This window comes from Bidens hawaiensis, unplaced genomic scaffold (assembly GCF_021521415.1).
Source record: "Bidens hawaiensis isolate Kalapana, Puna unplaced genomic scaffold, B.hawaiensis_p1.1 tig00023795_1, whole genome shotgun sequence".
NCBI lineage: Eukaryota > Viridiplantae > Streptophyta > Magnoliopsida > Asterales > Asteraceae > Bidens > Bidens hawaiensis.
The window spans coordinates 51032-65617 of record NW_027493737.1 but is presented as its reverse complement, the minus strand read 5'-3'; the positions used below and the strand labels follow the sequence as shown (position 1 = coordinate 65617).

Below are 14586 nucleotides of genomic sequence, written 5' to 3'. Positions count from 1 at the left end.
TAGAATCTTGTCTCTTAAGACGAGATTTTTTCCTAGAATTTGAAAATATGAAAGAAAAATGTAGGAAACATAAAAAAACAGTCTCTCGAGACGGTTTTTTGATTAAAAAAGTTTAGTAGAAATTTGAACTTTTACTTTAAGATTTTAAAATTATTTGGACTTTCTCTTCATTATTTTCTCAAATCTGGTCTCCTCCCTAACTTTTCTTAATTATTTGGCTTGCTCCCTGTATATTATTATCTTTCCCCAATACAACTATAAAGTTCAAATTCTAAAAAAATTTAAGAAAAAAAAAAAGCTATTTTAGGCTTTCTTTCTCTTTAAAAGATTGCTATTTTGAGAATTTCCCCTCAAAAACTTTCATTTTAATAGTGACCTGAATTATAGATATTATCCAATTAAACATAAGCATAAAACAAAAATCAAGTAGAAAGAAACAAAAGCATTTCATGAAAACACATGAAGAATGAGTCCAACTTGCATCATTCCATAATCCCAAAATTAACCCTTCCACAATAAGGGTAATAGCATAACAAAACATCAAACAAGTTCCCAAAATTTTAAAACTCTTATATTTAAAACTAAAGCTACATTCTTTCTTACTCCTCTGTCTTCTTCTTTTTCTTATCTTTCTTCTTCTTGCTTGGTTTCTCAGTTTCAGCTTCATCTTCATCATCAGCTTCTGCATGCTTTCTCTTCTTTTTCTTCTTCTCAACATTCTCCTCTTCATTCTTCGGCTCTTCAACGGCTTCGGTTTGTTTCTTTTTCTTTTTGTCTTTCTTTTTACCGGCATCTGCTGCTGCTTCTTCATCAGCAACTTTCTTTTTCTTTTTCTTCTTATCTTTCTTTCCCTCATCAGTTGGTACCATCTCCGCATCTTTCTCAGCTTCAGCTTCTATCCGTCCAAGAACCGAGTCTGCTGATGCATTATAAGTCTGCAAAAACATTGCAGCACCAATTTAGTACAATACAAATGAATGTTTGAAGTAAAATAACGAATTTAAAAAAAGTACCTTCGCAGGAGTGATCATTGCTCCATCTCCTTTCTTAAAATCTTTGTTGTAAGCCTCAATCTTCGGTTTGCCTTTAGTTGATCCAGCAGAACGACCAAGTTCCCGCCCTTCAAGATTTCTTAATCTTGTTTCAAGCTACATTTTTTGTTAAAAAAATCAGCAATTTTACAAAAAAAAAGTCAATATTTTTACAGTCTCGTAATACAAAAAGTAACAAGAATACCTTGAGGCGATTCTCCAAGCCCATGGAATTATCTTGATTATCTCCAAGAGCATCATAACGAATTGCCAATGCAGTTTTGGCAGCAAGAGAACGGGAAATCTTTCCCTTATGTTTCGGTGCAGCTTGACCGATTAAACTTGCATGATAAATAAGCCCGTATTTAGGGGTTGCATGTTTTGTCTTCAAAGCCCTAAAAAGAGCCTTTTCAGCACCAAGAATCTGAACCGTACTCCCGGGTTGTTTTGCAAGATTCAACAAACTACCACCGTGAGCAATAAGACGAGCACCAACAAGCTCTCCAACAATTGCAGTGAGATTAGGGGCAATAGTATTCATCCTGCTTTTTAGATAATCATACAGCTGTGCTCTGTATTCTGAGAGTGACAATACTTGATCACAAAGATCCTTGATATTCACTAAATCAAGATCACTGACTTCAGTTCCCATGGAAACTACTGCAGCCTCTTTTAGTTCCGCCTCAACCTCTTCAGGTAGTATCTGTTTTAACAGTTAAAAACTTATCGTAATCAACATACAAAAGGTCACAAATGAAGATTATATTGAAGTATGCACATACCTCAGAAAAATCAAGTTTTGCAGCATTTGTGCGGTAACCCATGAGCTTAACTGCTTTAGCATAAAGAATATTGTCTTGAACAATCTTAGCAAGCTCGGGAAAATGCCAACCGTACCATTCACGAACCCTCATTGCGTAAGTGTTAAGTTCTTTATCGAGATCATCCAACAAGCCGATAGCTTGAATAATCATTGTGTCAACCTGTTACAATCACATTTGTAAACAAACTTTTCAAATCGTATTCATTGAAGTATGGTATTACTAACGAAAGAGAAACGATGGGTACCTTATCTGGGCTGAACTTAAGCTTGTATCTAGACAAACTATGAGATAAACCCAAGCTCATTGGAGCTAGATCTTGTGCACCTAAACCAGTTATGAGTTCCGTCAATTGACTTCTAACTCCCCTCATAAGTTCCATCACAGTTTGGTTGTGAACACAGTCTATTTGCTGCATAATGATGAGTTGAAATTAAAATCCAAATTTATTGCAAACAATTTAGTCCTTTACAACTCTTCAAGCCATAAGTACAACTTACCAGTTTTTCCTTTATAGCATTTCCAAGTTTAGAGTCTCCAACAGCCAATGACTCGCCATCACAATGAGCACGCAAGAACTTACGCAAGTCTTTGCTGGTTTTGCTTTCAATCAAGAGTGTAGCTGCTGATAGTGCTTCTGAAGTGTTCTCAAACTTGGAGAAAGCTTTCAGCTTTACAAACTGTTGTTATTAAGTTGAGTTCATTAGTGCATGTTTTGTTAAACAAGCCAGACAAGACAACAAGTGTCTATAACAAACAATCATTTGTGAAAATGGAATGAATGACCTAAAATCAAAGACTTTCTTCAGCGTTCGCAACTTCGCTGCACGTAAAAAGTTTTGAATAATATTCCAAACATTTTTGACATGAAAACCAAAACCTAACCACAATTCTCGCTTAATTGATCATGGGTTCACCGAACAAGCGGTTGATTCGATTATTTGCGACTATGTGTATCGATCTAACCTCATAACAGTAGCAACAAAACATAGCTTGACAGTTAAAATGTCAAAACTTTATTCGGAAAACCATAATATTAAAAGTTTTTGAAGACATATATTAATACATTGTTAGACAACTAGTGTTAATAAACAAGCATATGTGAAAATGATATAAACGGCCAAAAACCAAAAATTATCACATAAAAAAAAGTGATAAAAGTATCATCACACACATCAACACAAATCATGAAAACAACATACAACTAGTTCTAAAATTGACAAAAAAAAATAAAAAAAATGAAACCAAACTTCAAATTAAACACCAAAAACACAACACTTCAAACTCTTAAAAAAGAAAAAAAACACTATTAATTAACAAAGAAAATGAATAATAAAAGTGTTAAAAAAGAACCTGTCTAGCAGTGTCGGCGGATGAAAACTCCTTCCACAAATCCTGTAAACACAAAATCCGTACAATCAGAAACACATACAGAATGTATACAATATGTATCAGCTTACATCGACTTTAGACAGCTTTCCTTCGTCGAGAACTTTGAAGAGGGCAAACCCCGCTGGGGTTTCAAAGAGGAGTAACATTGTTTCTTACTTCTAATTAGTCCTGAAATAAGACGTTAATTAATGATTTGTGGTGCTAATAATAATAATAAGAAGAAGAAGAAGAAGAAGGTTGATGTTGTGTGCGGCGAATGGGAAAGAGTAAACCCTAGAAAGAAAGAAAGAGTTATATTATTATTATTCTTATACCTCAGAAGAGAAGAGTTGCTGCTGCTGCTGCTGCCGCCGCAAAGGAGGAAGGTGGGTGATGAAGAATTAGGGTCTAGGGTTTAAAGAGATGGAGGCCGTCGGTAAATGGGTGTTTCGGTTTAAATATGCCTTTTTTGGGTTGTTTTTTATTATTATTGTTGTTGTTGTTGTTTTCTTACCCTCTAATATATAGGTTTTAATACATGAATTAATTTATAATTACTAATTTAGATGTATGTGATTTATTTATTTTAACTGTGGATAGTATATATAAAATTATCTTGTTTTTTTACTATGAGTTTTTCATACAAGGTAAAATCTAGAAATGCAATATTTGTAGATGAATCGACTATAAGTAGAAGCTTAAGAGTTACGTTCCCTAGTTTTAAGGTTAACTGTGTTTAACTTACACGAATTGACGAGGAGAATAAAGAATTAGTATACTTTAATGAGTTTTTTTTTCAAAAACTTATTCCAACTCTAGCATGCGTGATGTTTATAAGAGTATGCAAACTATGTGCGAGTATATCCTCAACTTCTTACATCTAAGAAAAACAATAAAAACTATTTTAGAATTCACTTGTGGGGTTATAAGTTTTTATTTATAATAAAACTTAACACATATTATCATACTAATTTGAGACCCGTCTACTATACGGGTAGTTCGTGAAAATACAATATTTAATAAATAATCGATATATAAGAAACAATAAACCTATTAAACACTATTAATACACAGTCGTTGTATAATAGTCTTTAAAACATTTTTAAAGTTAAAGATATTATAAATATCAAATATTTAAAAAAAATTGGAAGTAAATATTAAATTAATAAATTTTAAAACATAAATTTTAAGAATGATAAATATTATTTTACTATTATAAACATGTTAAAAATGATGAGGTTTAATGTGAGAGTGACAATTCGAAAAACTTGTAGCTTTCTATTAGAGAGTATAGATATAGATATAGATATAGATTTTTCTTTAATTTTGTCATTGGTTTGTTATACTTAGGGCTATAAGTGAACCGGGCGTTCGGTAGGAAGTTCGTTTATGTTCGTCCGTTTAATAAACGAACCAGACACGGGCAAAAAAATTTTGTTCGGTAAGCTTAGTGGACGAACACGAAAAAAGGCTGCTTTCGTTCAATAGTGTTCGTGAACGTCCGGTAACGTCCTCCCAATAACGTCCGTTTAATAGTGTTTTGAATGTTGAAATCCCTCCCCCCCCCCCCTGAAGAATGAAGAACTTGAAGCTTGTTTCTTGTAAAATACTAGAAGTTTGTGGATTTTAGACACCAAAGCATTATTCTGATATGAGTATGTGTTTGGTTACTATGGTAAGTATTTTTTAATATCATGTGACGTATTGTTCATTAGTGTTTATGTTAAGTATTTTGATATGTTTATGCTTGTTTGTTTATTAGTGTCCATTGGTGCTTGTTTGTCCATTAGTGTCCGTTAGTGTTCGCTTGTCCATTAATGTCCGTTAATAATAGTAACGGACGGACACGGACAAACTCAATTCCTTAAGGAACGGTCGTTCGGTAGGGCGTTTGTGAACCGTAAGTTTGTCCGACAAAGCTTAACGTACGAATATATTGATAGACTTACGTTTTCCAATCACATCTTAACTTTTAACATTTTATTTGCTTTTTCTTCAATTTCGTTTTCGGTATACTTATAACTCCTAGTGTATTATTAAAGAAAACTTCCAAACTAGAAATGTGTAATGTTATGATTTTCGAACATCATATTAATATCAGTAATATATATACACATATAACAAAACAATATAACAGTTAAAATAATATTTCAAAGTAAAACACGTATACCTATTAACTACTCCTAAGAGTATTCTCGGCCCATTCCTTTAAAATATGTGAGGGGAATTTGTAAATTATATGGTATGGTTATGAGTGGTTGTGAGTAGAGGAGAGAGAAAATGTTATAAGGGAAAGTTAAATTTGAGAATTCACTGTTCATACTGTATAATTTTTTAATATTTTCTAAAAATAGTTGTGAATGGAAGAAAGAGAAAAAATAATAATAAATGAATAAAAGGTATTATATAATTAAACAGCAGAGAGAAAAAAAAGTGATTTTTAGTGTAATTATATGATATATATAAATATAAGGTAAGGAATGGGTTGGAAATGCTCTAACACCACCAAACCTGCACATTGCACGATTCGAACCACTCAACCTTAGGTTGGTTAGGGGAATACACATTTATCAAAGAAGTGGGTAAATAGCAAGTCTTACAAAATAATCAAACCAACATATTTATATACTCTTGTATGCAGAGGACAACAATCAAAACAACACATCCATAGTTCAAGTCACAATATAACAATATTGTACTGTGTTGTATGTGCATATTGAATTCTTTACATAGTAATGTTGGCTATGAGACGACACAATACTCACCATATCATCCTCCTTCAAACTAAATGCTTGATGACTATCTTATGCACGCCTGTATTCATCTCCGCAGTCACCGATCACTCTCATCAGATCTTTTCCTTTACTTATAACGTCTTGAATGCTCTTTACATCGTCTTCATCAAGCGTAAGTGAGAATATAGCACTTGTGTCTTTAATATGTTCCGATAACCCAAGTCTAACACCCACCATTGACCCAGCCACAGCGGGCTGAAATCCCACAAGCGTTTACAATGTTTTAAGTAAACGCGTTATGTTTAATCCAATCAAGAAAGAAATACGGGATTGGTGAGTTTACCTGATCTAGTATGTACCTCACAGCAACAGTTGGAATCTTGACTCCATGTTTTAACGCTACCTGATTTAGCGCTTTAAGCAGAGCTTGGAAGAGACTCCATCCACCCCATGCATCCATCATCTGGCATATGTATTGCAGGTGGATAAATGTTCTCCAGTTGCATACAGTTACACTTTATTTAACTTATTCTTTATGTGAAAGTTATTTATTGAAAAGCTTCAATCTTTTGATTGTGATGAAGTGTAACATACCCTTTTGTATTTCTGAAGGGAAGGGGTGTTGAGTGGAGGTCCGGCAAAAGGGATTGACAAGTTGGTATCTAAGAACTTTTCAGATAATAGTCCGCCCATTACCGTTCCGTAACTACACCACAAACAGAACATTAATCCATGCTATAATGCTAAGTATAATGATTCCCTTATTAAAAAGATATAAGGATGTGAGAAAGAGACGTAATAAGTTTCACTCCGGTGAGTTGGCAGAGTTCTGCCATCCTTTGTTGAGGTCGCATGTCCACAAGTGAATGTTGAACCTGATGATAGTAGCAAACACATAGTAAGACTGCTTAAAGTCGGATTTCTTAATAAGATATACATATGAAAGTATGAAACTGTGTCAGGTTATTTTATTACCTGATTGCTAACAACTGGAATACCATTTTCCAATATAATCTGTAACCTCTCGGTGTCAAAATTGGTCAAAGCTACGGTCTTAATCTTACCTGCAAGCCAGAAGATGAAGTAATCCAATCTTCTCAAGAAGTTAGTGAAAACAGAAAGAAAGTAATAAAGATCAAACCTTCTTCTTTCAAATCCGTAAGGTGTTTAAGGGCATCAAGATAGCCATTATTGGAGTAATCCCACCTGGTTCATGAGGCAAACAATGTCATCTTTAACATGTCAAAAAAATATTTGAGAAAAGCATACTAGTCACAAGAACTGCATGCAAATATTTTTGTATAAAAAGAGAGAATGCAATCAATACCAATGAAATTGAAGCATGTCCAAAGAAGCAACATCCATTCTCTTTCGTGAAATATCAATGTTTTGCCTAACATAACTGCTTGTCATTTTAATTGGCGGTGGGACCCACTTGGTAAGACTGCAATTCAGCGCAAGAACACACGTTTAGATAACAAATCCCAACAGTGAATTGAGCATGTAATTTGTGTCTTCGGTGTGAGCAAACATGTAGAACTATTAACTAACCCTTTGACTTTTTCTAAAAGCTCAGGTGGACGTTCTCTGCGGACACGATTAATAAATATACCATAGAGATCTTCTGCAGGTCCATCTGCAAAATCAAAACAAATGACACGTTAAAATATGATAAAGATTGTTATCAAAAGTAGAAACCGAACAAATTAACACGAACAATAACTTGTTAACTACATGTATTGTTAGAAAATTACATATATCAGCCATATCAAAAGAAGTAATGCCAGCATCAGCATAACTAAGCATAGCATCAACCGCATTATCCCTATCAATCTTGCCCCATCCACCACTAGTCTGCCACATGCCGTTAATCACACGACAAATTTCTAACGAATCATTCCCATTCTTAACAACACACACTTTCTTATCTTCTGTCAGCACACAACAGACCGTTCGTGAAACACGAGCTCCAGTTCCAATCCCTCTGATACAGTTTAATTTAAGAGGATTCAAGACGAACCGAGTGAGCGTGTGGCTTAACACCTCAGGCATTTCAACAAACAGATGGTGCACAAGAAAAAAAAGACACAATGTTCAAAACTACCACAAATTCAAATATGCAACCTATTATAGATAACTATTTGGCAGTTTATGGTTACGGGAATCATTGATCCAGATGCTGCCACGTGTCCATCCCCAAAACACTCACCATCCTCTATAGGCTAACTAGTAACTACAGTAACTTAATTTTGTGTGTATTGCGAGTATATCAAATGGGTCGGCTTGGGTTGCTTTTAAAATTATATGGGTTGGTTTGGCTAAGATATTTTAACTAAAATGGTGGTGTGCGTGGTGCGGTTCGGTGTGGTTTTCGGCTAAAACCAAAACTTCGGTTTTTGGATTTTTGAAACCGTTCGTTTTCGGTTTTCGTTTTGGTTTCGGTTTTTACAATTTGAATTTGAAAATTTTAGGCCGAAAAGAAAGTTGGCCGAAAATATTAAGTTTAGGTATACTTAATTTTGTTAATTGTTAACTAATAGACTATTATACATTTGGCCAAATGTATTTGAGTTACATATTTATTAAATTCTTATAAATTACGTAAAATAAAAATATATATATATAAAAATATAGAAATTCGGTTTGGTTCGGTTTTTATTACATGCAAAACCAAAACCAAACCATTAGTTCATTTTTTACAAAATCATATAACCAAACTGTCAGTTTTTGTTTCAGTTCAGTTTTTCGGTTTATTCGGTTTCAGATCGGTTTTTTTCGGTTTCTTGCACACCCCTTAAATGGGTCTATTAAAGCCCATTTTAACCCAGAACCGATTTGACCCGAACCCGTTCTAACCCGGACCCGTTCCGACCCGACCCAACCCAACCTCTTTGAATGTGACCCGTTTCGACCCTAACTCGTTCCCACCCGACCCGACCCGACCCGTTTTCATATTAAGTGAGATTGGAATAATTAATGAAAATTACAGTGATCAGCCATGTCGAAGGTGGATAGACCGGCATCGGCGTAGTTTAGCATGGCATCAACGGCGACATCACGGTCAATTCTACCCCAACCGCCACTCGTCTGCCACATTCCGTTAAGTACTCTGCATATCTCAAGCGAACTGCTGCTGACGGTTTTCAGATGCGACTCCGACCGCTTCACACCGGATATGGGTCCTCCTAATTGAAGGTGTCCGAGGCTGAGGTTTGGAGTGGTTAGCAGTGGCGGACCCAGGATTTTTTGTCGACGGGGTCCCAACTTTTTCGGTTTACAAAATTTTCAGGTCGGTCGTTATTCGGGTCGGGTCGAGACGAGTAACATAATAAAACACGGAAATATGGTGTCATTGGAAACGAGTAAGTAGAAAGAATCTAGATTAGAAACTAGATAGAACATACATTTTTAATTCATTTTTATTCATACTCGAAAAACATAAACATAAGCTATATATATATATATATATATATATATATATATATATATATATGGTCTTACATAAATAACCAAGACATGAAAAACTAACTCTTACACAAATAAATTATTAATTATAATATACATACATAAGATAATTAATAAAAGAATATGTAAAACCCATGTTGTTAGTATATATGTTGGATGGTGATAATGACTATACGAGAGAAACTAAAAAAAACACAAATACCCCAACTAAATAACTAATATTGACTATGATATAAAAAAACAACAAAAACTGAGTATGGAGAGGCTTGAACCTGCAACCTCTAAAAGAAAAACAAGGGAATTTCCACTAGACCAGTTTAGCCTTAATAGTATGGGTTCCAAGTATTAATTTTTATGGGGTCCTTACAAAATTTAGTATACCGTCTCTAAGTATTTTTTAAAAAACATTGGTGTCCCGGGACCCCGATGGGACCTATGTAGGTCCGCCCCTGGTGGTTAGGACTGGTGAGGGTGTAGAGAGTACGAGCTAAGGTGGCTGAAGCCATGCTTGATTTGACAGGAACAGGAAATGGAATATACGAGGGAGAAGAAGATAATGTTGTTTCACTTGAAAACTCAAAACAATTTAGATGGGGCAAAAGGGTAAATACAAATAACAAGTAGACCAATTTAATCGTATTAAAGATTAAGCAAGTTAGTTATGTCCAGAGTGGACACCTGCTTTCATTTATTATTACCCTGACGAACAGGATCCTATGTGTGATTCCCTGATGGGTCCAATGGTCAGAGCCCGTAGCTAGGGTTAAGTTTGTAAAAAACTTTATTTCATTAATAAATGCTTCATTAATAAAAATGACTTTTAAATAAAATTGCATAAGACAGTTTTATTAAAATAATAAAGCCTAACTGTCCATCTGGATACATGCATTCATTTGTTTTGGTCACACTTCTTCTGGTTCACAATTCTCACGAAATACATACTAACTTGTTAATCTAATTTAGAATTTTCTTCTATTAAAATGTTAGGAAACCACCAAATGGCTTTTAATCTTAAGGTTTCCATACGAATCTCAAAATTCAAATGTTAATTCCTAAAATCCCTTACAAGACGTCATTACACGAACGAAGGGGTAATTAGTTGATTACTCTGGCTTTATGCAAATTATTACATATTTAACTCTTATAAGTTTCAAAAGCTACGTATTTGGGCTTTATTTCTGGGCAAATACCATACAAAACTAATATACTTTCTGTTTTTCTCACAAAAGTCTCTCAACAATTTTTTGCGTGTTAAAGTCCCTCCGCATGTTAAATTTGAACAAAAAAGTGACTTAAGTTATAAAAAGTTAAATTATGTGAAACTTATTTTCTTTTTTGCTTACGAAAGTCGGTCATCCGGTTGATGTGAAAGGAAGTGATGATAAAACCCCGTTTAATTATTTGTTCCTAGTTTCCAAGTGTTTTAATTTTGTTTTTGCTTGTTTTCTTGTATCTGCGCATGCTTAGTTAATTCTCACCATATTCTTCTTTTTTTAGTTGATAGCCATAGCAGCAGCCAAAAACTAATACAAAGAACTAGTGTTCAAAGTTATAGTATTTCTTGGTATTTTTAAGGATTCAAATAAACTACGTGATCATAATCATTTCTATTATCATTTATCTTGTTGATTTAGTAACATTTACACAATGATATGCAAAACAGACCAAGCCGACTAGCGTGATATAAACCCTACAAGGTTCTGGTTGGTGGATTACCCGACAACACATAGTTTTTATACGCTGCATACAGTTTTGTAAGTTGTGTCACTATTTTGTTCAATTTTAACATGTGGAGGGAATTTTAACGTGTAAAATATTGTTGATGGACTTTTACGAGAAAAAAATAGAAAATATGTTGGTTTTTTTATGGTATTTGTCATTTATTTTTTTGGTTTACTAACAAACTAGGATAATAACCCGTGTTACACACGGGTGGAAAACATATCAACAAACAATATAAAATATAAACTACGCATTCAGTCAATACAAATATTTGACATAAGTTTTTTACTCTCAGATGTTACAAAATATTTTAAACTATATCTATAACATAAAAAGAAAATACATTATAAATAAACAATGCAATGAATAAGAAATAATATAACATAAATAAACCATTAGACCTGAAAAAAAATAAAAAACAAATATTAGTAAAAGATTTTCTAATATTAATTGAAAACTAAGTTTACAAATGCATACTAACTCTAAACTGTATCACATTAAGTTTTTGAAAATCTCTTTGTAAACAGCTTTATTTAATTTTTTTAAATGTTCCTAATTGTTCTAAAGAACGTTTTTTTCTTTTTTCTTTTAGAGTCATCATCATCATCGTACTCAGTATATCCCACCAATAGCAATGATATGGTAGGGTCTGAGGAGGGTAAGATGTAGACAGCCTTACCTCTATCCCATAGGGATAGAGAGGCTGCTTCCGGTGAGACCCCCGGCTCGATAGTAGTTTTGCATCAAGCCTTGGACATAAGGCACATAGCACTCAATCATCGGGACACCGGCTGATTGGTGCATGTGCCCTTGTCTTTCGGCTATCAACGCCACCACATGATGCCTGATTAACCTTCCGCCACTTTTAACGTTATTTTCACGAGATTAGTAAAATAACGTCAAAATTAGTGCAATTTTACTTTTTCCCACCCGAGGGTTCACACATATATACATTATATGCGCGCACCGCAAACAGGGCGTTTTTTTTTTCTTTTAGAGTTTTTTTATAAATAATTTTTAGAGATATCTATATTTTTATAGCATTTTTCATGTCTTTTCTTAATAAATAAATAAATAAAACTTAAAGAACATTCGGTTTGATCACCATTCACCGACTCTTCTTTTTTCCTCAAGAGTAAATTAAATAATTGACAATGTGGTTATTAATTGGAATAAATAGACTTAATCATGGAGTTAATTGCATTGATTTTAATAAATAGATTTAATTGTAGAATTAATTGAATTAAATTGGAATGCTTATTTTAATTTAGTGGATTAAAAATAATTGTGAATATGTGGAATTATTGATATGGAAATGTGATTACATGAAATCCTATGTGGATAAGCTAGAATAAGGACATGTGAAGAGAATCATCTTGCTTTAATATATTAGTAAGATAAGATGTTCCTAATTGTTCTAAAGAACGTTTTTTTAATAAATAAATAAATAAAACTTAAAGGACATTCGGTTTGATCACCATTCACCGGCTCTTCTTCTTTCCTCAAGAGTAAATTAAATTATTGACAAGGTGGTTATTAATTGGAATAAATAGACTTAATTATGGAGTTAATTGCATTAATTTGAATAAATAGATTTAATTGTAGAAATAATTGAATTAAATTGGAATGCTTATTTTAATTTAGTGGATTAAAAATAATTGTGAATATGTGGAAATTATTGATATGGAAATGCGATTACATGGAATCCTATGTGGATAGGTTAAAATAAGGACATACGGAAAGAATCATCTTGCTATAATATATTAGTAAGATAAGATGTTCCTAATTGTTCTAAACAACATTTTTTTCTTTTTTTCTTTTAGAGTGTTTTTTTATAAATATTTTTCAGAGATATCTATATTGTTATAGCATTTTTCATGTCATTTCTTAATCTATATTATATATAATATGTAAGTGAAGGGCAAATTAAGACGCTAGGATTTAAGAGATTTACAAGTTATGATGCATAAGGTGCATGTTTAAGTAGGGATAAGTTTGTCTTTTACACACATATCACCCACGTTCATTTGATTTCTATAAAAATAATTACAAGTATAGTACCTCAACTTTACTTAGATGTTGTAAATTTAAGAATCAGTTACAACTTTAATCCCTCATGATTACCCATTTTTTACTCTAACTTTATTCTTTTTGGTTTTCTTGATATATGTTTACAAAAATAAGGTTAACAAAAATCTGAACATATCTATTTAAACGAGCTTATTTTTGTCGACGTTTCAATATATATTTTTTTTCAAAACAGATCGACAGTTTAAAATGTACAAGTTATTACTGCATGAATGTACAAGTTTTTTAAAGGACAAATGTTTACAATCTCATGTTTTCATATAATTACATATTTAACCCTTTATCTTTTTAACTTATTTCAATTCAAAATTTAAGTAATACTTACAACCTTGACCCCTCAGGTTTATCCAAATGTTACTCAATCCTTTCATATATGTTTTATAGAAATGCGATTAAAAGTATTCAAGTTATATAAATATTTAAAATAATTAAACGAACGTGAGTCAGGCTCGGTATGAAGTTCGAGTTGAGCTAGAGTATTGTTCCCCGCTACATCGTGCGGGCACCTGACTAGTAAATAAATAAATAAAACTTAAAGAACATTAGGTTTGATTACCATTCACCGGCTCTTCTTATTTCCTCAAGAGTAAATTAAATCATTGACAAGGTGGTTATTAATTGGAATAAATAGACTTAATCATGGAGTTAATTGCATTAATTTGAGTAAATAGATTTAATTGTAGAATTAATTGAATTAAATTGGAATGCTTATTTTAATTTAGTGGATTAAAAATAACTGTGAATATGTGGAAATTATTGATATGGAAATGTGATTACATGGAATCCTATGTGAATAAGCTAGAATAAGGACATGTGAAGAGAATCATCTTGCTTTAATATATTAGTAAGATGTTCCTAATTGTTCTAAAGAACGTTTTTTTTCTTTTTTCTTTTAGAGTGTTTTTTATAAATAATTTTCAGAGATATCTATATTTTTATAGCATTTTTCATGTCATTTTTTAATAAGTAAATAAATAAAACTTAAAGAACATTCAGTTTGATCACCATACACCGGCTCTTCTTCTTTCCTTAAGAGTAAATTAAATTATTGACAAGGTGATTATTAATTGGAATAAATAGACTTAATCATGAAGTTAATTGCATTAATTTGAATAAATAGATTTAATTGTAGAATTAATTGAATTAAATTGGAATGCTTATTTTAATTTAGTGGATTAAAAATAATTGTGAATATGTGAAAATTATTGATATGGAAATGCGATTACATGGAATCCTATGTGAATAGGCTAGAATAAGGACATGCGGAGATAATCATCTTGCTTTAATATATTAGTAAGATTTGGGCTCCATTGCTAATCTCTTAGGTCATGTTCGTTTCAAGGATTTGGAAGG

The 14586-nt window shown here is 32.7% G+C and overlaps 2 protein-coding genes across 2 annotated transcripts; both read right to left on the bottom strand.

Moving 5' to 3' along the window:
- Positions 1–452: 452 nt before the first annotated feature.
- Positions 453–3390, bottom strand: LOC143568050 (putative nucleolar protein 5-2). Its single transcript, XM_077054296.1, has 8 exons — positions 3313–3390; positions 3206–3247; positions 2353–2532; positions 2100–2264; positions 1814–2014; positions 1237–1734; positions 1014–1148; positions 453–935 (listed from the first exon to the last, which is right to left on the bottom strand). The coding sequence occupies exons 1-8, from the start codon at positions 3388–3390 to the stop codon at positions 600–602; spliced, it is 1635 nt and encodes a 544-aa protein (XP_076910411.1). The 3' UTR covers positions 453–599.
- Positions 3391–5827: 2437 nt separating this feature from the next.
- On the bottom strand, positions 5828–9079 carry LOC143568043 (flagellar radial spoke protein 5-like). Its single transcript, XM_077054293.1, has 9 exons — positions 8946–9079; positions 7510–7594; positions 7286–7402; positions 7100–7164; positions 6934–7022; positions 6754–6833; positions 6553–6664; positions 6302–6421; positions 5828–6213 (listed from the first exon to the last, which is right to left on the bottom strand). The coding sequence occupies exons 1-9, from the start codon at positions 9052–9054 to the stop codon at positions 6028–6030; spliced, it is 963 nt and encodes a 320-aa protein (XP_076910408.1). The 5' UTR covers positions 9055–9079; the 3' UTR covers positions 5828–6027.
- Between the last annotated feature and the right edge of the window lie 5507 nt (positions 9080–14586).

What these genes read in the sequence shown, in the direction of transcription:
- LOC143568050 (XM_077054296.1), bottom strand. Translation starts at nt 3,390, where the DNA reads ATGTTACTCCTCTTTGAAACCCCAGCGGGGTTTGCCCTCTTCAAAGTT. An exon ending in TTAAGTTCAGCCCAGATAAG is followed by an intron (nt 2,015 to 2,099) that starts GTACCCATCGTT and finishes TGATTGTAACAG; the next exon opens with GTTGACACAATGATTATTCA. An exon ending in CAAAACTTGATTTTTCTGAG is followed by an intron (nt 1,735 to 1,813) that starts GTATGTGCATAC and finishes CTGTTAAAACAG; the next exon opens with ATACTACCTGAAGAGGTTGA.
- LOC143568043 (XM_077054293.1), bottom strand. Translation starts at nt 9,054, where the DNA reads ATGTGGCAGACGAGTGGCGGTTGGGGTAGAATTGACCGTGATGTCGCC. An exon ending in TTCCAGTTGTTAGCAATCAG is followed by an intron (nt 6,834 to 6,933) that starts GTAATAAAATAA and finishes TACTATCATCAG; the next exon opens with GTTCAACATTCACTTGTGGA. An exon ending in ACCGGAGTGAAACTTATTAC is followed by an intron (nt 6,665 to 6,753) that starts GTCTCTTTCTCA and finishes TTTGTGGTGTAG; the next exon opens with TTACGGAACGGTAATGGGCG.